Genomic DNA, 23,654 nt, shown 5'->3' with positions numbered 1-23,654 from the left:
GAGGCGGAGCTTGCAGTGAGCCAAGATCGCGCGACTGCACTCTAGCCTGGGCAACAGAGCGAGACTCCATCTCAAAAAAAAAAAAAAAAAAAAAATTTATATATATATATATATATATATATATATATATATAACCAAACACATAAAATAAAAAAAAATCAAAAATTTACCCTAATCAATTAAGAGGCTGAAAGAAAATGGAAAGCCAGGAGGCCGAGAAAGTTAGAAGCCTTCAATTTAATCATGAAATAGGATCAGCCCTGTCTGACCAGCTAGAGCATCGGTCCCTCTCTGTGTGGAGGGGTCTGGATCCTTTAGGGCAGTAACAGGACAAGAGGATGAGGGAAGGGGCACTCCAAGGTACAAGCTCCATGCTGCAGAGGGGGCTGGGAACACAATATCCTCATTACTTTCTTCTTTTTCCATCCCATAGGGAGAAGCAGGAGGCTCCACAGAATGAAATAGTTCTCTACTCACTCACTCCTTCATTCACTCAGGGAGGCCCCCCAGCCCCATGCTAAGCGCAGTGCTGACAACAGGAAAATCCAGACTCAGCCCAGATCCATGGTCTTGGGGAGACACAGACGTGTGAATGATTTCACATCTAATACCAAATAAGAGCTTTTAACAGGATAGTGTAGGCAAAGTGTTCAGTGCACCCAAGGGAACCTACTCAAGGCTTACGTGATGTGGCACTGACCATGCCACCCTGGTGTCACACCCCCTCACAGGCCAACATCTCTTCCCACCACTCCTGCCCTGCTCCCTAACGAGGACCTGTTTGGAGCCATGAGGTGCAGCCTGAGGCCTCTTCCTCACCCTCACCCAGGAGGACCCCTCTGCTTTAACCTGCAGTTCCCACAAACCCACAAAACCTGTCCTGACTGCCATCTCCTCCTGGAAGCTTCTTCCCACAATGCGTGGCTCTCCAGGGTGACCCTATGAGGCATTCTGCCTTTCTAGACCAGGAGCCCATCTGCGGGGACAGATGGAATTCCCAGCCCCAGCAGGTATAGAATCTCCATAAACCAGTGTCATATAAATGACAGAACTCAGAGGGACCCACACAAGGGCATCTCTTTGTGATCTATACCTGGCGGGACCATTCCTTCAGTTCTAAATCCTGGGAGGTGCTCACTTACTGCTGATCTCTTCCAGCAGCAAAAGCCAGTGTTACTTTTGCTATTATAACTGCATCACTACAAGCTCACACATAACTCTCCTGAAGGCTTTGATTTTCCTATCTCCCTTTTCAATTCCTAAGCCAGGACCAGACTTCCTCACCAGGAACTATACTGACCCCTGGTGGGCACTGTGGAAATCTGAGGTTGCATTTTAGTTCCCACAAGGTTGAGGGGATGCGCCTGCAGCTGGCTGTGTGTTCAGACACCGTGTAACAAAATGCCCCTCACAGCGAAGAATTCTCCCGGGTCCCCTGACTTCTGAGCATCTGATGAGCATTTATATAGGGGAAAAGCCTGTTGACAGTCATCTGAGCTGAGAACTTTACATCTTACACATCATCCAGAGGGTTTTGGGGGCAGTATTTAATATATACTGAGTTATCCACGAATGCTGCTGTTTTACAGACTGGCAAACAATTACACTTTGCTTTTTTCCTTTTCTTTCCTGAGTGCTGTCTCCGACTTCTGTACATCAGCTCAGCACGATGCTGTGGCATTGGAGCTGCCATCCCAGCCCTCCAGTGTCCACGGGCGTCTGTGCGGGCTGCACTCACTGACCCTGCGGGTGGGTGCAGGGACCAGCCGGGTTTCCCAGTCTCCTCCTGCCTGTGTCCTAGCACATGCATACTGACATCCAGCATATTTCACTATGCGCATGCTCCCACGAGGTCTGTGTTGTATTACAGTTAGGGCACACTAATGATCTTTTGAAACTATCTGTGTAGTAGGTACGCCCCTGTCTATAAATTCTACTTTATGAGGATCAAGGGAGCATGACACAAGGCTTGCTGTAAAATGCTGGGGCAGCTGGGGTGGAGGTCACGACACCGAACGATGATCTGTAGAACATGAGGTGGTCCTTACTCTGGTGTCTTCTTCTGACCTCAAATCCCAACAGGTTCAGAGACAGAGCACCACAGGGAAAGGAAAGGGCTGGGGGTCTTGACAGCAATGTCCCTGACTGATTACCTGAATCAGCAAAAACGCTGGACAGATTCTATTATGAGTTACTCACTGGGGGTGGCACCTGTTAGCTGGAAGGAATGGGGCTCTGAATTCTCCCCAGTGCCACATGCAGCAGGTGCGCCCATGCTGCTGGGCTGCCACCGACCCTGGAGCAATTCCACCTCCCAGCCTACTCCAGCCTTCCGCAGCAGCCCTGGGTCTTCCTTGTGAGTCCAAGGCTGTACCCACACCACGCCATGCATGAGCACCTGAGATGCGTCCACTGTGCTGAACAGTGGTCACCTTCCAAGGTGAGCATCCCAAGGGGCAGATGAAACTTCCTCAGCTATTCCCTGACACGCAGCTCCCCACACACAGAGATTCTTGGTACCAGCCCGAGTCTGCTTCATCTGAGATCGGGAGAAGGCAGAAAACTGTTCCTGGTTAAATCCAGTCACTGGATCCCGGGTGCCCCATTTTGGTAAAGAAACTGCGCCACGAATCTGCTTGCAGCTCTTTCTTCCTGTTTCGTGCCTGTGGATCTTGACACGTTGAGCTTCAGCACACTCGTCTGTCCTGTCTGCAGGAACGGGGCAAGCTCATTCCTTCTCCACGAGTCCCACAGGCCCTTCCACTCTCAGCAGACTCAAACCATGGTCAACTACAGACACCGCTGCCCCTGTGAGAGGCTTCTAGAAGCGACTGAACCTGCAGGCTGACTTGCTCCTGCGTATGAGGCCAAGCTATGCCTGTGACTTCCCCGTACTGACAGTCCAGCTCACTCCTTCAAATTCCACGCAGGGCAATGCTGGGGCAGAAGCTCCTGGCTATCTGTTTGCCTGTTTCATGGGCCAGCCCAATAAATGGAGAAGGAGGGAGGAGGCAGCAGGAGGAGTTGAGACAGATGTGTTTCCTGTCTGCAGCAGTAACTTCCACATGCATGGTGCCTTCCAGCTCATGCTATGCCTTCACTCACATTCCCTATGAAAACCTCCAGCTGGGCGCGGTGGCTCAAGCCTGTAATCCCAGCACTTTGGGAGGCCGAGACGGGCGGATCACGAGGTCAGGAGATCGAGACCATCCTGGCTAACACAGTGAAACCCTGTCTCTACTAAAAATACAAAAAACTAGCCGGGCGAGGTGGTGGGCGCCTGTAGTCCCAGCTACTCGGGAGGCTGAGGCAGGAGAATGGCGTAAACCCTGGAGGCGGAGCTTGCAGTGAGCTGAGATCCGGCCACTGCACTCCAGCCTGGGCGACGGAGCGAGACTCCGTCTCAAAAAAAAAAAAAAAGAAAACCTCCAAGGAACCTTTGTGGTTAATACCATCTTCCTCCCTTTCAGATGAGGAAATCGAGGCTCAGAGAGGCCAAGGCACTTGCCCAAGGTGACAGAGTAAAGCCAGAACTCGCCACCAGGTCTTCCTCCCACTGCTGGACACTGAAAGTGAGGTGGCAGGTTCCTCAGAAGCAGAGGAGACAGGAATAGACAGGGATATGCACACTGAAGGTGAACCCCACAGCACTGAGGACCATCCAAGGAAGGCCTCTCACAGTGCATCCCACTCAGAAGGCACCTCCTGAATAGGGCATCCTTTGGAGTAAAATATTTCTGTGGAAGGATTCACCTGTCCTTGGTGCACCCCCCTCCCCTCCACCAGGAGCTGTCAGCCTTGGCTGAGATGGGCCCACTCACCCTTCAGTAAGTCTTTGGGAAACGGCACTGATCCAGACTTATAGAATTCACCATCATCTTGAAAGGCCAAGAGAAGCAAAATATCCCCAGGTATTTCCCTTTATAAGGAAATCTCAGCTGATCCTGGAAGATGACCTCTCATCCTCACTAAGAACCTTGGAGAATCTAAGCACATCCGAATTTAATGCAGTCATCCTGGAAAAAAGTTTCTGAAATCTCTCCCGCATTGGTGGAGGCATGTTTTCACATTTCACTACCAGATGGCGGGTAGGGACGGGTTGGGGCCCAGAGGCCTCTCCCTGGGAAAGCAGCTTTCATCCACCCAGTGATCTGTCTCCAACCCAGAGGAGGCTCCAGGTCAGGTCTAGAAGGTGGTAGGCAGACTGATTTATTTGGAGGGGGGGTTCAGTAGTCCTTCCACAGTGTGTGTCTAACACAACTTACAAGACAGCCCTGAGACCCGGCTGGCACAAAGGCCGGGCTTGGTGGGCCCTCCCTGGCTGGGCCAGGCGGGAGCCATGTGCAGCCAACACCTCCGGGGGAGAGGAGAGGGGACTGTGGTGCCACCGACATTTTTGGCTCATGGCTTGAAGTGCTCTCCAGTGTGTGCCCCTTAGGTCTGTGGGTGTGGCTGGAGGGTACTCAGGAGACCCCGGGGCATCCACGGTGTGGGCAAGACCAGGCAGGGGAGAGGAGGAGGCAGAACCGAACTCCAAGGAGTGCAGAATTCTGACTCAGAACCTTCCCGGTGGTCATAAGGGTGTGTGTGTGTGTGTGTGTGTGTGCGCGCGTGTGTGTAGGATAGAGTATATTTACCTGTATTAGCTCTAATCACATCCTTTAAATATTTACACAGGAGTAGGAGCCTCCCTGGTATTCTTGCCCAAGGCTCACTAAGTAACAGAGCCTGGACAGCCCCAGTCCAAGCCCCACACATCTCCCCTGGCTGCCAAGATCGCCTCCTATCAGGTCCCTCTGCTCCCCGTCCTGACCCTGAGGCTCCAGTCTGAGCAGCCGGGGGAATTCCTAAACCTAAGGCAGATCTCACACCTGCCTGCACTTGGCCCAAACCCAATCTCCTCACCCCCTGGGTGACATCTATAAAGCTGTGCCACCTCCCGGTCATGTTGGGCATTGTTCTCTGCCTGCACCCCCAGGCACATGCTCTGGCCCTAGCCCAGTTACCCTCCTTTGTTGTTTTATGCTTGAGCTCCTCCAACCCTTCACTGCCCAGCCCTTTGCACTCCCTATTCCTCTGCCTTCCTCCAGCCCTTCCTTGGGCTGCTTCCTTCTTCTTGGCTTTCAGGTCTTGGTTTCAGTGTCACATCAGAGAGGTCCTCATCAGCCAGGTGAAAGCAGACTCCACCATCCTCTCATCTCACTTCATCCTGTTTCAGTTCCCTGCACCGCACCTACCCCAGGAGGCAGCAACCCTTTCTGTAGAGGGCCGGATGATCTCTGTGGCAACTCAACTCTGCCATGTATGAACACCAGCCACAGACAAGAGTGTGTGGCTGTGTCTCAATAAAACTTTATTTACAGAAGTAGGCGGTGGGTTGTAGGCCATTGTTTGTCACCCCTTGACCTTACACATATCTCTTATCAGTTTCCTGGCTGGGTTCTGCTGATTTTGTTCACTGTGGTCTCTGCCGTGCCCAGAACAGCTCTTACAGTAGACGCTGGAAATACCTTTTCAGTGCATGAGTGAATGAATGTTATTTGGTAACTGCATTGCTCTTTGAAGCCCTGGTGAATCTCCTAATTTCTACTTTTCTTTCTTCCAGTACTGTTTTCTCCCTAGCAGCTTGGCTTTCACTTTCTCATCAGACAAGAGGACTAAACATTAGCAAGCTGATGGGGAAGACCATTCACTGTCTGGGAAGGCCAGATAAGAGCACTGAGAGGCCATGTGGCCCCGCCCACGTGGCAGGGTGCAGGGAGACGGCACGGATGGTGCAGCAACTCTTAATTACGCAAATGCAGTTTACAGGTGGTGAATTTTTCCATCTGGGCAACTCCCAAACTGATTTCATTTTTCAAAATATTCCTGGCCACCTTTCTTCACTGTTGGGTCTTAGGTTTAGGAAAAGCAAACTACTTTTTTTTTTTTTTTTTTTGAGACACAGTCTTACTCTGTCACCCAGGCTGGAATGCAGTGGCATGATCTCAGCTCACTACAACCTCCACCTCCTGGGTTCAAGCGATTCTACTGCCTCAGCCTCCTGAGTAGCTGGGGCTACAGGCACGCAGCATGATCCCTGGCTAATTTTTTTTTTTTTTGTATTTTAATTTTAATTTTTTTGTAGAGACGGGTTTTCACCATGTTAGCCAGGCTGGTCTTGAACTACTGACCTCAGGTGACCTGCCCACCTCAGCCTCCCAAAGTGCTGGGATTACAGGCGTGAGCCACTGCACCCAGCCTACTTTTAATTTCAGGTTTATGGAAAATCTGATTAGAAGGATGACCAAACAAAATAAAAACAAGCCAACTCCTCAACCCCCTTGAAATTCTTATTTTAAAATCAGGTAAGAATGGGACTTGCAGCGATTATAGTAAACATGGATGCTGATATAACATCTAGATCAATCCTTCTCCCATAGAAGGGGTCCCTCCTTTCTTCTAGAAGGAGAACTGGGTTTGGCTGAGCAACAACACAGTCCTCAGGCAGGTTTGGACAGCTGCATGGGGCTTTGTTACTGACTCAGCACAAGGAAGTAGAAGGTACAACTTCCTTCTGTCGTAAGGTGGTACCTACAGCCAGGCGGGGCTCTCAGGGACCCCCAAAACAATGATGAACCTATCAGCAACCTTTGGTAGGGAGAAGCAGATGTCATCTCTAGCATTTCTGATTCCTGTGGTGCAAATGCTCCCACCCTGGCTGATTTCAAGACCCCCGTGTGATGTCACCAGGTTGGAAAGACATGCTTGGCTCTCAGGGCCAGCACCAGAGGCTCCTGCACACCACTGCCCTGGTTCACTTAATGTGGAAGTGGGTCAGAATCGATCCCATGCAGCTCAGCCCTGCCCCCGGTTCCTTCTTCCCCAAGAGCTTTGGCCTTGGCCTCAGCCACCTTCCGTGCTCCTGCCCCCTGAACTGTCCAGTGATGAAAACAGCCAGTCCCTCTCCCCTGCACATCTTCCACTGCTGTGGGAGAACAGGATGATTTTGGTTCTATTTCCAGATGCCAAATCCCATTGCTTCCCTAGCAAATATAGTTTAAAGACATATTCCTAGGCAATGTCAACTGATGAGAGCTGAGAGCACAGATAGAAAGTATTTCTTTTGCTCAACTGGCCCGTTTGGAAACCAAATAAAATGGCAGGCAATGTAGGGCCACCATCCTCAGCTGTCCCAGATACAGACCTCTCCCCAGGACTGCGCTTTGGATCAACCCGCAGTGGTTCTTGCAGAGTGTGGTAGCACCGTAGGGGTTGAGGGAGAATGTGTGGAGGCATTCTTTTGGTTTTCATAATACCGCTGTAGGGAACGCTAGCGTGTTAGATGCTTGGAGGCCAGGGACAAGAAACATCCTGCAAGGACAGGACCTCCCAGTCACCCAAGCTGCCAACAGCACCCAGTGAGAAACACTGGGGAATATCGAGGAGAAATGACATGGAAAGGAAAATGGTCCTAAGACGCTCTGCAGGGTGAATGACTTCTTCTTCCCTTCCCCTCCCCTATCTTGTACCCCATTGTCTCCTCCTCCAGGTGACCTGAGTTAGAACTGCAGCTCAGTCCCCTTCCTGGTGTCCTCGGCAGGCACTGCCTGCTCCTGGGCTCCCACCACAATCCTCAGCAATGCATTCTCCAAGGAAGCCGCTGCGACAGCTCAATCATTTCCAATAACCAAATTCCAGTACCAGGTGTGTCCAGGTGCCAAGCAGTTACTTGCATGGGGATTCATATTCATACACAAGGAAGAAAGACCATGATTAGCAATGCTTGGCACACAACTCCTCCTGTTCTGGCTAATGAGGAGCTAACGTTAAGAGCCCACTGAGGGATGATGAAGACAAACAAGTTCCAGGGGCTCCTTGAACACAGCATCTAGAAGATTCTGAGGGAATCAGAACCCTGGGCCTCCTCACAGGAAGGCGATCCCTGCGCACTACAAAGCAGGGAGGCTCAGCACAGGTACAGTAGCCAGTGTGGAAAGGATGCATCCCACCTGGCCAGGAATCTGCCCTGGAGCCCCCGAGCCCACTGATTAAAAGCAGATAGCAGGTACTTCCAGGTGAGGTCGGGACCTCAGGTCTGCACTGATTAGCATGTTGTCACCTCTTTGAAACCAGGTTTCCTGCAGCAACGTTCCCCTCTGTAAACCTTGGGCATGTTCTGAAATCACAGTGCCCACCACACACACTGAGGACTCAGTGGTGGCTGTCATCACAAATGACACTCAGGGTGCCCAGCCACAGGGGCCACTGCTGCACCTCACAGCTGTTCCAGAGTGCTCTGCAGGATTCCAACAATAGCAGGAAACACGTGGTGCTTACTGTGTGTAGGCACTGTGCGAGGGACATCATCTACATCGACCCATCCAACCCTTATCACGGTCATGGGAGGCAGCAGCAGACTCAACCACTTGACAAGCAGGGACACTGAGGCACAGAGCTGTTGAGCAACTTGCTAGCTCACCCAGCTAGAACGTGGTGGAAGTGGAGTTGGATCCCAGGCCATCTGACCTCCAGTCTGTGCTCTCAGGCACTACTCTGTATTTTGTTTCAACATAAAGATAAGGGGGGACTTTTCACTGGATTCTGGGTGCTAAGGGGGATGTTGTCCTTTAACTAGGGCTTTAAGATGACTATGCTAGCCAGGTGCAGTGGCTCACGCCTGTAATCCCACTGTTTTAGGAGGCCGAAGTAGGAGGATCACTAAAAGCCAGGAGTTAGAGAGAGCATGGGCAATGTATTGAGACATTGTTGCTAATATAAATGTTAAAAATGAGCCAGGTGGGTGTGGAGACATGTGCCTGTAGTCCTAGCTACTTGGGAGGCTGAGGCAAGAGGATCACTGGAACCCAGGAGTTTGAAGCCACAGTGAGCCCTGATTGCGCCACTGCACTCCAGCCTGAGCCACAGAGCAAGACCTCATCTCAAAAAAAAAAAAGAAAGAAAGAAAAAAAAAAGTGACTATTCTTTTCCTTGACCTCTCCTTTAGAGAAAAAAGACCACAGGATAATGGTAAAATACAAAATAATATTTTACTAAAATACAAAAATAATATTTTGCATTTTATAGTTTTTTGTATTTTATAAAATATATTTTATAAAACATGATATAGTTTATATTTTTGTATTTTGTATTTTATAGCTGTAATAGTCCACTTCCCATCTCTTTTAAAAATCTAGGCACCAAAAGCAAAGGAACTAATGGATGGAAGAAAAGAAAATCCCAAACTGAGACAGGGCGAGAGCCCGCCCCCAGAAATTCAGAATTCTAAATGGGAACAAGCCCCTTTCGCTTAGGATTTGGAGGAAGCTCCGCAGCCCGGTGCTTTGCATCTCTCCTCCTCACTATGTCAGTCATCTAAGTGGACTGCAGAGAACAGGGACAGAGGACGGGAGAAGGACCTCCCACCCACCTGTCCGACCATCCCCAGCTCGTGCAACACTGCTCTCCCTCCGTCCTTTTTCTGAGCACTGTTTTCAGACTCGTTCTGGAAGGGCACATGTGGGTTCGCATCTCGCACAGTAATCTACTTTTAAGTCAAAGAACGAACCATTGCTAAGGGGCCATGGGCAGCAGAACACAGCCAGCCCCACGAGATGCCTCCTCCCTCTGCATGAGGCGGGTGTCCTGAGTGACCCGATGGGGTGTTGCAGGTCACCGTGCTGCAACTGAATGTCTGCCTCACAATGAGCTGACTGCAGGTCCCCCGGCCCCTGCTCTGTGATACAGTTCCTTAGATGGTCAATAGCACTCGAAGCTGAGAGCGAATGTGGTGAGCAGCTTTCCAGAGGGCGGTAGTGGTGGAAGTGCTGGTGCTGTGTGAGCCGAGCCAGGGCCTCACACACCTGGGAGGGCACGGCATGGGGACTCAGGGACGCAAGCCAGGTGCGAGGTGCTACAGCTGGGTGTGCAGCCTCTCCGGGTGGAAACCTGAGCACATCTGACCTAGCAGGCTTCTGCACTCAGTAAAGTTGTCAGGCCTGTTGAAGAAGCCTTTCGCCCTTCCTTATAGTGTTTCTTCCTACTAGTGGACCATAACAGAGACCTGATAACTAACAGGAAAAAAAACTGTGCTCTTTTAGCCTGTGCAAAAACCAGACTTCTCGTCTCCTTTCACTATCAATGGATGCTGCCTGGGTAACGGATGCACACCAGCCTGTAGGCGTGAGATTCTGTGCCCAATGCAGGGCCCCCTGCTGTGCAATCTGGCAAAAGCCAGAGGCTGCACATCGGGGCTTGCGTTGTGTTTGGTGTGGCTGGTCCTCTGCTTCAAAGATAGCGAATTTTAAACTCAGGAAACTCTATAGAAAGGCTCATTCTTGAATACTAACCACTCACGGGCTCTCCCTTGCCCCTGCCCCTGCTTGTTTTGCCTGTAAACAAAAAGGTTTCCCTTGAGTTTCTAGTCCAAATTTGCAGGCATAAGGACACAGTCCATAATGGTACAGAGTAAGAAATCACTAAGGCCATCATTGTAATTTATGAATTTCTGGTAAGAACAGGTGAGTAAGGCTAGGGAAATTTTACCTGACTGATCTCATTCTGCACTTTCCAGGACAAAGGGGAGACTGAATCGCAGCTCTCAGAGTTTATCAACATCTGCTCAGTGCCTCTGAGGCCAGTTCTCAGAATCCAAAGCAGAAGGGTGTGAAAATCAGTCACCCATGATTTTACCCTTGCCAGGTCAACTCCAAGGGGTTTTAATATGCATATATGAAGTGTGTCTCTCCAAGTCTATATTCTGCATAAGGAAAGAAATTATCCCAATCTGTGGCCTGCCTGCCCCTGGCAAGACCACAGGACAAGTATGAAAACTCAAACTTCAGGGGCTGTGAAGGTTATGACCTCACCACTTCTCCCCCAGGCACTTCTCAGTCTATACGACAAGAACTTTGTGGGATCTCTGGAGCATATTTTGGACATTATCTTCTCAGCAAGCACTTAAACCAACTGAATTATCATTTTATTCCTAGTTTGCGTTTTTAAAAAAATGATTACCAGCCAGGCACGGTGGCTCACGCCTGTAATCCCAGCACTTTGGGAGGCCGAGGTGGGCGGATCACAAGGTCAGGAGATCGAGACCACAGTGAAACCCCGTCTCTACTAAAAAATACAAAAAATTAGCCAGGCGCTGTGGCGGGCGCCTGTAGTCCCAGCTACTCAGGAGGCTGAGGCAGGAGAATGGCGTGAACCCGGGAGGCGGAGCTTGCAGTGAGCTGAGATCCGGCCACTGCACTCCAGCCTGGGCAACAGAGCGAGACTCTGTCTCAAAAAAAAAAAAAAAAAGATTACTATTGCTATACATTTTTTAAAAAAGAGTAATTTTAAAAATTTTCAATAATATTTAAAGAAGAAAATGTTGAGTATAATAGCAAAATCGAAAAACATCACTTCTATCATTTTCTTTCTATGCATTTTAACATAGTAGAGATTATTACGTATACACAATCTGTCTTCTCCTTTGAAGCCCACACCCCTCTAACTCCTATTAGTAAAACTCCTTAAAAATATTTAAAAGGCCAAAGCCATTCTATTCTATGACTATAGGACCCTTTACTAGACATTACTGTGGGTTATCTGATGTTCCCAATTTTTATTACTGTATTATAAATAATACTGCGGCAAACATCTTTAAGCATAAAATAGAGTTCCTAGATTCAAGGATATGGCTATTGTGAAGTCTCCTGACACAACTGTTATGCTGTAGGCTGGAAAAGGTACACCACCTGCCTTTACTTATTCTTGTCATGTTTCTTTAAGCCTTAGAGCAACAATGTTTGATAAACAGGAGCTTAACAGCTATCTCGGAGCTCAAACATAAGAAGGAAAGAGGCAGAGTCAGCGTCCTCATGCCCCGCTACTTTGTGGGAGTGGTTTATTACAGAGAGGGTGGGAGGAGGAAAACCAGGCAGAGCAACTGCAAACAGGCTAAATGATTTCCAAGTCCAAATAGAGAAGAAAACAGATAGGGAGCTGATGCATTTATACCGACTGACATGCAAACCACAGGACAGACACCACTGTTCCTAAAACCTGGCTGTCTAGAGCCTCATTTTGTTCATTCTCAAATAAGGAAAAAGACTGAGACTTTTTCACATAAACACGGGTAGAGAACTTCAGACCCATGAACAGAATTTCTCACCTTTCGAAGTCTTGCAAGGAGACCGGCTACGTGCTCATGCTGTTCCGATCTAGCAAGATCTTCTGCCGTCTTTCCATCCTGTTGGAGAAAAATGCGTTAGTTTCTTTTCTCTGAAAAGGAGAGCTGTGTGTGTTCCATACCCCAATTCTGTGGGTCTGAGGCAGAAACAAGCATAGCAGGTGTGAGAAGCAAGCCAGGTGGACAATGTCCTGGTGTGTTTCTCTGGCTGTGCAATCCTTATTTCACTTGATTGTATAGCACAGGAAGATAAGAAGCAGGAACAAAACACATGCTGGTGTCTTCCTGCCCAATAGCGACACCTTTCATGTCCACAGGTTTAATCACAACTCAACTGCCTCCTCAGCTGAATGGTTCCTCGCTGTCCTGAACCCCTCTCTCCAATCTCCCATCGCGCAGACAGTAAAGATTCTCATTGGGTGCCAAATTCTAGTTAGTGCAAGCTACTGTGTTACAATCCTTACAGGGATAAACCCAGTCCTTGCATGATACCGGCTCCTGGTAATTACTGTGCATTTCAAAGGAAATACTTAGTTTGACAGGCAATTTTGATTGAAAGTTTTTTTGGTGAACAGAAAACAAGGAAGTAAGAGTCCAGAGTACTTTTATGCTTGCTTTTCACTTACAGACTTTTCATAGGCTGCAGTTTCACACTGAATAAATTTGTTTCTGTATCTACACCATGAACATACACGATGACAGCAAGTATTTATTGAACACCACCTCATGATACAGGCCCGACCCAGCTCTCAGTGCTCTGCAAGCCTCAGTCCCCGAAGTCACCCCTGGGAGGCAGAAGCTGTCACTGTTCCCCTGCCACCGGGGAGAAACGGGACATGTAGGGGCTATTCTGTTGCAGTTTTAGAGATCACTAAAAATGCAAAAGTAGAAAAGATGAAAAGCAATGTAAAAAAATAAAAACGATTTTTTTTTTTTAAAATAAAAAAGTAAGGATTTGGTTTATCTATCAATGTGTATCAATAACAAAGTTGCATCCCTGTAGAAGCTTAGGGATATCCAAAATCTACATAACAGCAACCTCTGAATTCCTCAACCCAAGTCACTCCTGGAGTCATGCCTGGGGTCCCATTCGATAGTGTTGTTCAATCTTGCCAACACTGACATTTTGCACCAGGCAATTCTCTGTTGCTGGGCCTGTCTTGTGCCTCTTAGGAATTTTAGTAGCACCTCCGGTTTCTACACACTAGGTGGCAGTAGCACCCAACTCCCAGTTGTGACAACCAAATAGGTATTGACAATTGTTGGGGGTCGGGGGTCAAAACTGCCCTGCTGAGAACCACTATCTTAGGCTGCCAGTCGAAGCCCAGGTGGCTGCTCCGGAGGAGGCTTGCTGTGCAGTCAGAACTGCCCATCTCTTTCTGTTCTTTTAAATTCCTGAAATATCCCCCAGTGGGCAGGCTAGGGCTTCAAGCTTGCTTTGGGGGTGAAATAGGTGCCTTAACAGACACTGCATCTCCAACCAGGGATCCATGCCAAATACTCTAGTTTCTTTACAGACACAAGAAAAGTCCATAAAGGGAAGGGGTTCTCCATTACACTCTGGAATCACCTGTAAAACTTGAAAATATCCTGTTGCCCGGCTCCCACACAGACACTGCTGTCATCAGTATGGGGTACATCCTGGGCTCCCAGGTAATTCTATTATGCAGCAAGGTTTGGGAACCACTGCCCTAGTTAGAAGAAATCCGAGCCTTGACTGAAGTTTCCTGCCCCCGACACATCTGAATAGGATGTTCCTCTTGTAGAACTCAGATGTACACAAAACACAGTCAGAGGCCTTTCACCGACAGGCTGAACTCTCCACTGTTCAACCTCTTCAAAATCAAGAGAACCACCATCAACAATACTTCCTCATGGCCAGGCATGGTGGCTCATGCCTGTAATGCCAGCACTTTGGGAGGCTGAGGTGGGTGCATCACCCAAGATCAGGAGTTTGAGACCAACCTGCCCAACATGGTGAAACCCCCTCTCTACTAAAAATACAAAAATTAGCCACGTTTGGTGGCAGGTGTCTGTAATTCCAGATACTCAGGAGGCTGAGACATGAGAATCTCTTGAACCCTGGGAGGCAGAGGTTGCAGTGAGCCGAGATCGTGCCACTGCACTCGAGCCTGGGCGACACAGCGAGACTCCATCTCAAAAACTAAATAAAAATAAATAAAAATGTTTCCTCACATTTGCGCTGCACTTTCCAGCTTGCAAAACATGTTGCTCTAAAGGACACTATTCAGACTTTCAACAGAAATGCCTGGCAGTGCAGGAGACAGTTTGAAGTTGGGAGAAGACCCAGTTTGAAGTCCTGAACCCATCCCTCACCAGCTATGTGGTTGGTCACTCGGCCTTCCCAGGCCTGGGTTTCCTCATCTGCACAATGGAAAATGGTACCCTCCTTGCACAGGTTCTTGAGCAGGTGAGAGAAAACCAAATGCAAAGAACCAGCACAGTGCTAGGCACGGAAGAAGCAAGCAGTGTCAGAAATTATTGGTAGAAGAGCTGAGACTTGCCCTAACTACCTGGCCTTCTGTCTGAGAGGGAAAGGGGCAGAAGTCAGATCTCTGCGTTTTGGTCTTGGCTCTACTGGATACCCCGATGGAGGCTGCAAAAGCAACACTAACATTTGCTGCCCTCCTCCTTACCAAGAGGACTCATGGGCTCAATGAAGTGCATGCACTGAAAATATATAGAAAGATGGCCAAGTGTCTCAGCACTCAGCTGTCCATCATCTCAACGTGAGCCTTGGGGACCAAGTGGCTGCAGAAGAGTGAGTTGGGTCCAGAAATCACGGTGTCTCTTGTGCACCAGCAGCCTCCCACACTACATTCTAGACTGTGGGCAGTGATTCCCAAGTTGGTCACATGACACAGAAAGAAATCCATGGAAAGGTGAAAGGCCACTTCACTTATTGTATTCAAGAAGCCAGAGCCCCACAGGCCAGCCAGTTTTAGGAGCCTGCCCGTCTCAGACACGCTGCTTATTGCTGTCTGGGGAAGTGCTCACGGTCAGGACTTCTAGTGACACGAGTAATATGCTTTGCAACAGAACAGATGGGGTTTCAACTGGGGCAAGCACTGACAGGGAAACCTATTTGTGTAACCCCCAGTGAAAAGATGATCTAAAAGAATGTGCACAGTCATTTAAACATCTTTAGATAGTGTCGGGGAAAATGTGGATTTTTTTGTTACCCTACAGAATTATAAGGGTTCATCTACTTAGTACTCGGCCAACAAACACTCCATGTCCTGCTTGGACTATGGTGTCATTCATTTTTTCCTTCCTTCCTTCGTACTTTCATCTAGCAGGTATTTACTGAGTGCCTATTATGCACAGGCCTATGGAAACAGCAGTGAATAAAACCAGCAAAGTCCCTGTCTTCATGGGATCCAGAATCTAGTGGGGAGGGCCGACAAGAAACAAATAGGTGAGTAAAATACAGTGGGTCAGGTGGTGATAGGTGCTATGAAGAAAAATGGGGCAGGGGAGAGGAGGGGCTATCCTGGGGGTGGGGGAGGGATAGGATTTAAACTAGGGTGGTCCAGAAAGTCCTCCCTGAGAAGGTGAAGCTCGAGTCAAAAGCTGCAGAAGGTGAGAGAGCAAATCACATGGATACCTGGGTAAGAGCTGCTCAGGCCCAAGAATAGCAAGTGCAAAGGCCTGGGGCGGTGGGTGGCCTGGGGCGGTGGATGGCCTGGGGCGGTGGATGGCCTGGGGCGGTGGATGGCCAGCACGTTTGAAGAACCTCAAGGAAGCTCATGGGGCTGATGCGGAGGGAGAGGGGCGGAGGCAGAACAGGAGATGGGGGTCAGGGAGGCAATGTCAGGGGCAGATCCTTGGGGAAGCCCCCATTTGAAGGGCTCTGATCCCCATGAGAAGCTGCTAGAGCATCTGAGCAAGGAGGACAAGATCTGACTTATGTCTGACCAGGCGGCTGTCTGGGGACCCGGCTGTGGACAGGTAAGGGTGGAAGCAGGGAGCCCACTTAGGAGGCAGCAATGAATTCCCTGTGACCCCTGCCCAAGGGCTCATTCCTCCTAGGAGAAGTCAGGATACACTTCGAATAGAGCAAGGAAGGCAAAGAGACCAGCAGCCCACAGGGGCGAATCACACATGCGGGAGAGGCTGGGACACAGGAGGTTTCCCGGGCTGAAGGCGAATGTTGATGGATGAGGAGGAGTGGGTGCCACGGAGTCCTCCCCGAATGTTATGGGCTGTGTGCCCGCATGCCCGTAGCAGGCATTCCAAGTCTCTCTGACTCTGAAGGCAGAGGGCATCAGGTAGCCTCAGGGCAGAAGTGGGCAGACAGATGCGCGCCTGTGTGTGCTGACGCTGTGGGCATACTATGCGCAGGGGGTGAAGGGGGCAATGGGGAACTCCAGGGTGAAAGATTAACAGGTGCCAACTCCATGATGGGGGAGCTGGCAGGGGCTTCCCAGGACCTGGCCACAGCTGAAGGGGTGCAGGGGGCAGGGGAGGCTGGGCAGAGGCTGCGGAGGTCACATCCTGAAGGCACAGGAGCCCCAGATGGAGGTGAAAGTGGAGACCACCAAGTGGCTGGCATTTCTAGAAAGATAAAGGTAGGGCTGGGATGGACTGGTCCCAAGGGGCGGGAGGCTACTGTGCAGGGCCGGGCTAAGAGTCCCACTGGTCGGGAGGAGACTAAGGTTAAGGGTGATGCCCTTAACCAGGTGGGAGCTGGATGGGCGGGTGCTTCGTGGTCATGGAGAATTGGGAGGAGACTTAGTAGGCTGCGGGTTAGATGCAAACAGGTGAGGAGAGAATAAGGAGGGTTTCTGTGATCCTGGGCAGCGTGACAGACACGTGCTGAAGCCCTTTGCAGAGGCTGAACACTGGGGAAGAGGAAGCACAGAACTGGAGGGAGGGGCCCTGGTGTGGGGAGGCCAGGGGCTGCTGAAGGTGCTGTGTGAGGCTGGCACTCAGGGGCAAGCAAGGACCAGAGACCTGAGCATGGGACTCAGTGTTGGGCAGCTGCAAGTCTGGGGGCCAGAGAGGACTGGGGGGATGGAAAGGGAGAGGCTGGACTGCAGGGTGGACTAGCAGGAAGCAGAGGCCTGGGGAGAAGCAGGATGTGGGGACTTTCTCATCCCAGGCAGGAGAGTGTCAGGGAGCACCAAGGGCGCCCAGTCCTGGGGATATCCAGTGAAAGAGGCTCAGGGCAGCAGCTGGGACTTGGGTGGAAAGATGACAAGGACGCAAAAGGAAGAGCTGGCTTTGAGTCAGGGAGGGATCACAGGGGCCGGGGCAACAGCTGGGCCAGGCTCATGGGGGCTTCGGGGTGGCTGGGAAAGTTTTATTTCTTGACCTGCGTGGAATTCAAGGGTGTTTGTCTTATAGAAACCCACTAAGCTTTATATTGGTTTATGTGCTTTTTTCTATTTATGTTTTATTTTATAGTAAGAAAGTTTAGAAGGAAAGCTGTCAAGAGGTCAGTGCGGACTCTGTTGAGGGCTGTGTGAAGTGGAAGACAAGACAGTGGAGGGTGCAGGAGTGAGGGAGGCAAGGACAAAGAGGGGACAGGATGTGCAGCCTCGTTCAGGTCACCCTGGCTGAGGACTCAGTGGAGTGGGAAGGTGGCAGCAGGGGGCGCTGGTGGTTCTGAAGGAGAGGTAGATGGAACTGCTTCTGGAGGGTGGGAGGAAGGCGTGGGTGCTGGGCCTTCCAGGAAGACCAGAGGCCCCTCCCCAGGCCTTGACTCAGCCTGAAACCTGGGGAGTAAGGACACACTGTGAGTGCACAGAAGGAAAGCTTTGTATAAACCAAAGAATGTGAAAGATCTCAATAATTTAAGAATACTGGAAGCCCTCGCCAGATCAATTAGGCAACAGAAATAGAGGCATCCAAACTGGAAAAGAGGAAGTCAAGTTATCCCTGTTCGCTGATGATATGATTTTATATCTAGAAAACCCTGAAGACGTCACCAAAAAATTCTTAGGGTTAACAAATTAATTCAGTAAAATTTCAGAATACAAAATTAACATACAGAAATCAGTAGAGTTTCTACATACCAATGACGATCTAGCCCCAAATCGGGAAGGCAATCCCATCTCCCAGGTACCAAAAAAAAAAAAAAAAAAAAATTCCAGGAATATAGTTAACCAAGGAGGTGAAAGATCTCTACGAGGCAAACTAAAACACACTAACGAAACAAACTGTAGATGAGAAGAATTAATATTGTTAAAATGACCATACTGCCCCAAACAATCTATAGATTCAATGCAATCCCCATCAAAATACCCACCTCATTTTTCACAGAATTAGAAAAAACAGCTCTAAAGTTCATATGAAACCACAAAAGGGCCTAAATAGCCAAAGCAATCCTAAGCAAAAAGAGCAAAGCTGGAGACATCATACTGCCTAATTTCAAATTACACTAGATGGCTACAGTAACCAAAACAGCATGGTACCCACTTAAAAACAGAAAATGGAACAGAAAGGAATAGGGAACCCAGAAATAAAGCCACATGCTTACAGTCAATTGCTCTCTGACAAATTGATAAGAACATACACTGGAAAAAGGACACCCTTTTCAATAAGGAGTGCTGGGAAAATTGGGTATCTATTTGCAGAAAAATGAAACTGTATCCTTCTCTCTCACCATTTGCAGAAGTCAACTCAAGATAGATTAAAGACTTAAATGGAAGATCTTAAATTATAAAAATACTGGAGGAAAACTCAGGGAAAACTTTTCTAAACATGGGTCTAGGCAAATAATTCATGACTAAGACTTCAAAAGCATAGGGAACAAAACTAAAAATAGACGAACAGGACTTAAACTAAAAGCTTCTGCACGGCAAAGGAGATAATCAACAGAGTGAACAGACAACTTTGCAGAATGAGAGAAAATACTGCAAACTCTACATTCAACAAGGAACTAGTATCCAGAATGTACCAGGAACTAAAACAACTTAACAACAACAACGAAAACCACCAAATAATCCCATTTAAAAGTGGGTTAAGGACATGAAGAGACATTTTCCAAAAGAAGACAAATGGCTAACAAACATGAAAAGCATGTTCAACATCACCAATCATCAGAGACATGCAAGTTAAAACCACAATGAGGTATCAACACCAATCAGAATGGCCATTATTACAAAGTCAAAAAATAACAGATGTTGAAGAGGATGTAGAGAAAAGAGAACTTTTATACATTGTTGGTGGGAACATAAATTAGTACAACCTCTATGGAAAACAGCATGGCAACTTCTCAAATAACTAAAAATAGAACTCCCATTTGTTCCAGCAACCCCACTACTGGGTATCTACCTGAAGGAAAATAAATCATTATATGAAAAAGATACCTGCACTTGTATGTTCACTGCAGGACTATTCACAATAGCAAAGGTAGGGAATCAAACTGTCCATCAACAGAGGACTGGACTTAAAAATTGTGGTATATATACACAACGGAATACTACTTGGCCATTAAGAAAAGGAAATAAGGCTGGGTGCGGTGGCTTACACCTGTAATCCCAGCACTTTGGGAGGCTGAGGCAGGCAGATCATAAGGTCAGGAGATTGAGACCATCCTGGCCAACACGGTGAAACCCCGTCTCTACTAAAAATACAAAACTTAGCCAGGCATGGTGGCACGCGCCTCTAGTCCCAGCTACTCGGGAGGCTGAGGCAGAAGAATCGCTTGAACCTGGGAGGCAGAGGTTGCAATGAGCCAAGATCAGTCCACTGCACTCCAGCCTATCGATAGAATGAAACTCCCTCTCAAAAAAAACAAAAAGCAAAAAAAAAAAAAGAAAGAAAAAAGAAAAGGAAATCATGTCCTTTACAGCAACATGGATGCAAATGGAGGCCATTATCCTAAGTGAAACAACTGAGACACAGAAAACCAAATATCACATGCTGTCACTTAAAGTGGGTGCCAAATGATGTGTACACAGGGAAGCTGTGTGTGGAAAATGAACGGTGGGGACTTGGAGGGGTGAGGGGGAGGGAGGCTCCTGGAGGATGGGAGTTTGGTGGGTACAATGTGCTTTGCTCCAGTGATGGACAGGCTGAAGACCCTGACTTCACCCCAATGTAATATACCAATGGAGAAAACTGCTGTACCCCATGAATATATACAAATAATAAATCAATAAATAAATTTATTGACTTACAGGTTAGCATAATATTTGTATTATCTCGTGCTAATATATTATTGAACTTCATTTCCTCTGTCTCTTTTTCCTCCTTCCATGTGGCTGCTAGGAAACTTAAACCGAGGGATATGGTGTGGTCAGTGTTTCTGAAGGCAGCGTCCCCAGTAAGGCGCTCCAGTCTGGAGGGTCTCCTCGGCCCCATGGGAGAGGAAGCCCCAGTTGGCCGGGGGGAGGGTGGGGGGGTCGGGGGGCGGTGCACTGGGAGAAGGCTAGGCACACCCAGCTCTGCTCACTCTCCCATCTCCCGGGCCTCGGTGCCGGTTCCAGCCACTGCGCTCCCACCGCGGGAGGACACCGGAGGCCGCCGAGCCCCGGCCTGAATAGGGCGATCCTCCCAGGACTCTGCCCCTCTGAGCACCGGGCGTGGCTTGCAGGTTCTAGCGTTGCCTCCCACAGGGGCGCCCCCAGCCCCTGTCACGCCCTCAGGACCCGCTCCTTTCTGTCACCACACGGTCCCATTCGCCCATTCGGTGACTGTAATTGACGGCTGTGACTCTCGGGTCAGCCTCCCTTTCCCATTTCCTGAAGTCTCCTAAGGGGCGCGCGCCTGTCTTGTGCCCCCGGACTCCCTGCTCGCACAGCGCCCCCGGTGTGTGCGGAGTGACTCAGGAGGCGGCAGAAAGAGCCGCACCCGCCTCGCAGGTTAGCTCTGGGCATCGTGGAGGGGCCTGGGGACAGAGGACGCTTCTCCTACGGTGGGAAGCGAGAGAGCGAGGAGGTGCACGGAGGGACCTGAGGAGGAGCCTGGCGGGGACCACCGATGCAGCTGTCGTGGGGAAGGGCAGAGGGCCCTGCGGCTCATGGAGGGACCCCACAGAGGGGGCCGCACGTTTCAGCAGCCCCAGCCTGCACTGCGGTAGATGCAACAGCATCAGCTGCTGGCATCTTCAGTCATGGTCTGGCTGGGTCTTTCATGAGGCCACACACAGGACAGAAATATTTATTCGTCTTGAAAATGCATATAAATGCTCTATTAGGGAGTAACTGGAACCTGTGCCCAAGCATGGCTGGGCAGGCTTGACAATGGCCCACGAGATCTAACAAGTCAGGCACAGCAGGGTGAAGTGGGTATGGTGTGTGCGTTTGCGGTGGGTGACCAGGTGCCCTAGAAACGGGCCTCACCCCTTGCGGAGTACTTGGTAATAACTGAGCCTGCAGAGAAAGCACAGAGCTGGGCGCCCCCCGACTGCACAAATCAGACCTATTACTTCTGGGGAGGGAATGACATCCCGATAACATGAGTGCATTCAGGGAGGCGACATCCTAGCCCCAGCGGTCAGCAAACACTTTCCGTCAAGGGCCAGGGGAGGAGGTGTTTGGGCTCCGTGGCACATATGGTCTCTGTCACAGCTGCTCAGCTCTGACACCTGGCATGGAAGCTGCCAAGGCCAATACAAACCTTAGGCATGGCTGTGTCCCAGTAAGACTTCATTTACAAAAACCAGCAGTGGGATATGGCCTGTGGGCCACGGTTTGCTAACCTCTGGATGATCTCCAGGAAATGAGGCTCTCTTCCAGCCTCGGGGCCTGAGCTGGGCTGACACATTAAAGCACCACTTGGTCTCCTCAGAGAATCACCCTCTGTCAGCAAAGCTCTAATCTGTGGGCCCAGGACTCTCCCACACAGGCTGGATGGTCAACCTACTCTCAGGCCGGCAAGTACCCGAATGGTAGTATTTCACTGCAGCCGTAACATTGCAACCATACCTCATTAGCTGATGCATTTTCCTTCTTGAGTATTTCATGAAATGTGAATCAAACGGTTTCCTCAGCAGGGAGGTGCTAGGTCTGGCATCGGGAGCAGGGAGTGAGGGAACTGAAGAAATCTCACTTAAAATACTCCACAGGCCTAACGCAAAGCCTGACTCTTTAAGCAACTCCTGCTTATGGCACCCGGCAGTCTGGTCTTGGGCAAATATGGAGACTGCACCCAATACTCACTGAGGATTCTTCCTCCCCCAGCTCCTTCTAAAGGGCAGGGGGTCCAGTGCCCTGGGGCAGAGGAGCATTTAGGAAGGGGAAGTACACACATCCCACAATGCAGGGGCCCTGGTGTGTGACTTGGAAAACAAAAAGAGCAGAGGGAAGCAGCGGAATCCCTGGCAGCGCAGGGTGTGGTGAGATGAGAAGAGGAACATTAAGGAGACATTAGGTTGGGCGTGTGTGGGCGAATGTCTGTGTTACTGCGGCGGAGGAGTGAACAGCAGCCTGGCTGCTTTAGAATGCAGAGTTGCCATGCAAGCCCTGTCCCTCCTGCCCTGGAGGCGCCAGAGGCTCCCAGCAGCTCCCTCCTGCACGAAGCCCTGTGAGCACTCACTGTGGTCAGCGCCTCCACGCTGGCTCCCATCAGACAGAGGTATCGGACCACGTCCAGGATCCCGTTGTTGGCCGCGAGGTGCAGAGGCGTTCGTCCGTACTGGGAAGAGAGAAAAAAGGTCAAAGGTCGTTCTTCTCATGCAGTTGCTGAGGATGACATTCCCGAGACACAAGGTTAAGGAAGGGGTTAGGGCCCACCAGAAAGAAGGAAAGAGCCATCTCCCTTCTCCTGAAACTTGCTCTCCACTGGGGCAGGCCAGCCAGGCAGAACCTTTCCAAGTGCTCTGCAGTTAAAAGAGGAGCTTCAAAATACAACTTCAAAGATAACTGAAGTAAGTTTCCTGCTGTGCTGGCCTGAAGGAGGCAGGAGCCAAGGGCTCAAGGCCCAGAGTTCCAGCAAGATCTGCACCATAGATCAAATGTAGACACAGCCAGGGAAGAAGATACACGGAAGACAGATATTGAAGACATCCTAATTAGTGAAAATCCCAGGACAAGCCCATAAGCCCTGTTTGTGCCTGTGGTTCCCAAACTGTGTGCCAAGGTAGCCCAGGGAACTGCACTGAATTCATAGGGGTGCCCAGGAATATCTAAAGTTTTTGATAAGAAAACTGGTTCTGAGACCAGGTGAACTACTCGCTTGAAGTGGTGCAGAGTGTCATCATTAGACTGCACCACCCTGCCTTCCATGACACCATGTCTCTCACAGCAGGGGGTTGGTGGCTGCCCTGGGAGGAATCAAGAGTCTTGAGGAAATCACTGTGGACAGGATATGAGGCCATATCCACTCTGAGTCCAAGGTTTCAAAAGTGCAGTACACTCATCACATTGTACGTAATGTGGTCGTGGAAGAAGGAAAAGAAAATATTAGTTTTCTTTCTGTTTATATGTATTATCTTTCTCAGCTGCTGCTAAGCTGTTAGGACATAAGTGGTTACTAAGTTGTTTGGAATGAACAGAAGTGTTAGGGATTTCTTTTGATCTAGGGG

The 23,654-nt window shown here is 49.6% G+C and overlaps 1 protein-coding gene across 7 annotated transcripts in view; it reads right to left on the bottom strand.

The window, feature by feature from the left end:
* The window catches only part of DAPK1 (death associated protein kinase 1), a 210,960-nt gene that overhangs the window by 29,072 nt on the left and 158,234 nt on the right, over nt 1-23,654 (bottom strand). For all 7 annotated transcript variants that reach the window (XM_074017761.1, XM_074017760.1, XM_074017763.1 and 4 more), the window contains 2 exons: nt 22,667-22,765; nt 12,140-12,217 (listed from right to left, as the gene is read on the bottom strand). In XM_074017761.1, coding sequence (XP_073873862.1) covers nt 12,140-12,217; nt 22,667-22,765 — 177 coding nt within the window. The remainder of the gene's footprint in view (nt 1-12,139; nt 12,218-22,666; nt 22,766-23,654) is intronic.

Source organism: Macaca fascicularis, chromosome 15 (assembly GCF_037993035.2).
Source record: "Macaca fascicularis isolate 582-1 chromosome 15, T2T-MFA8v1.1".
Taxonomy (NCBI): domain Eukaryota; kingdom Metazoa; phylum Chordata; class Mammalia; order Primates; family Cercopithecidae; genus Macaca; species Macaca fascicularis.
This window is presented reverse-complemented; position numbering and strand designations above follow the sequence as displayed.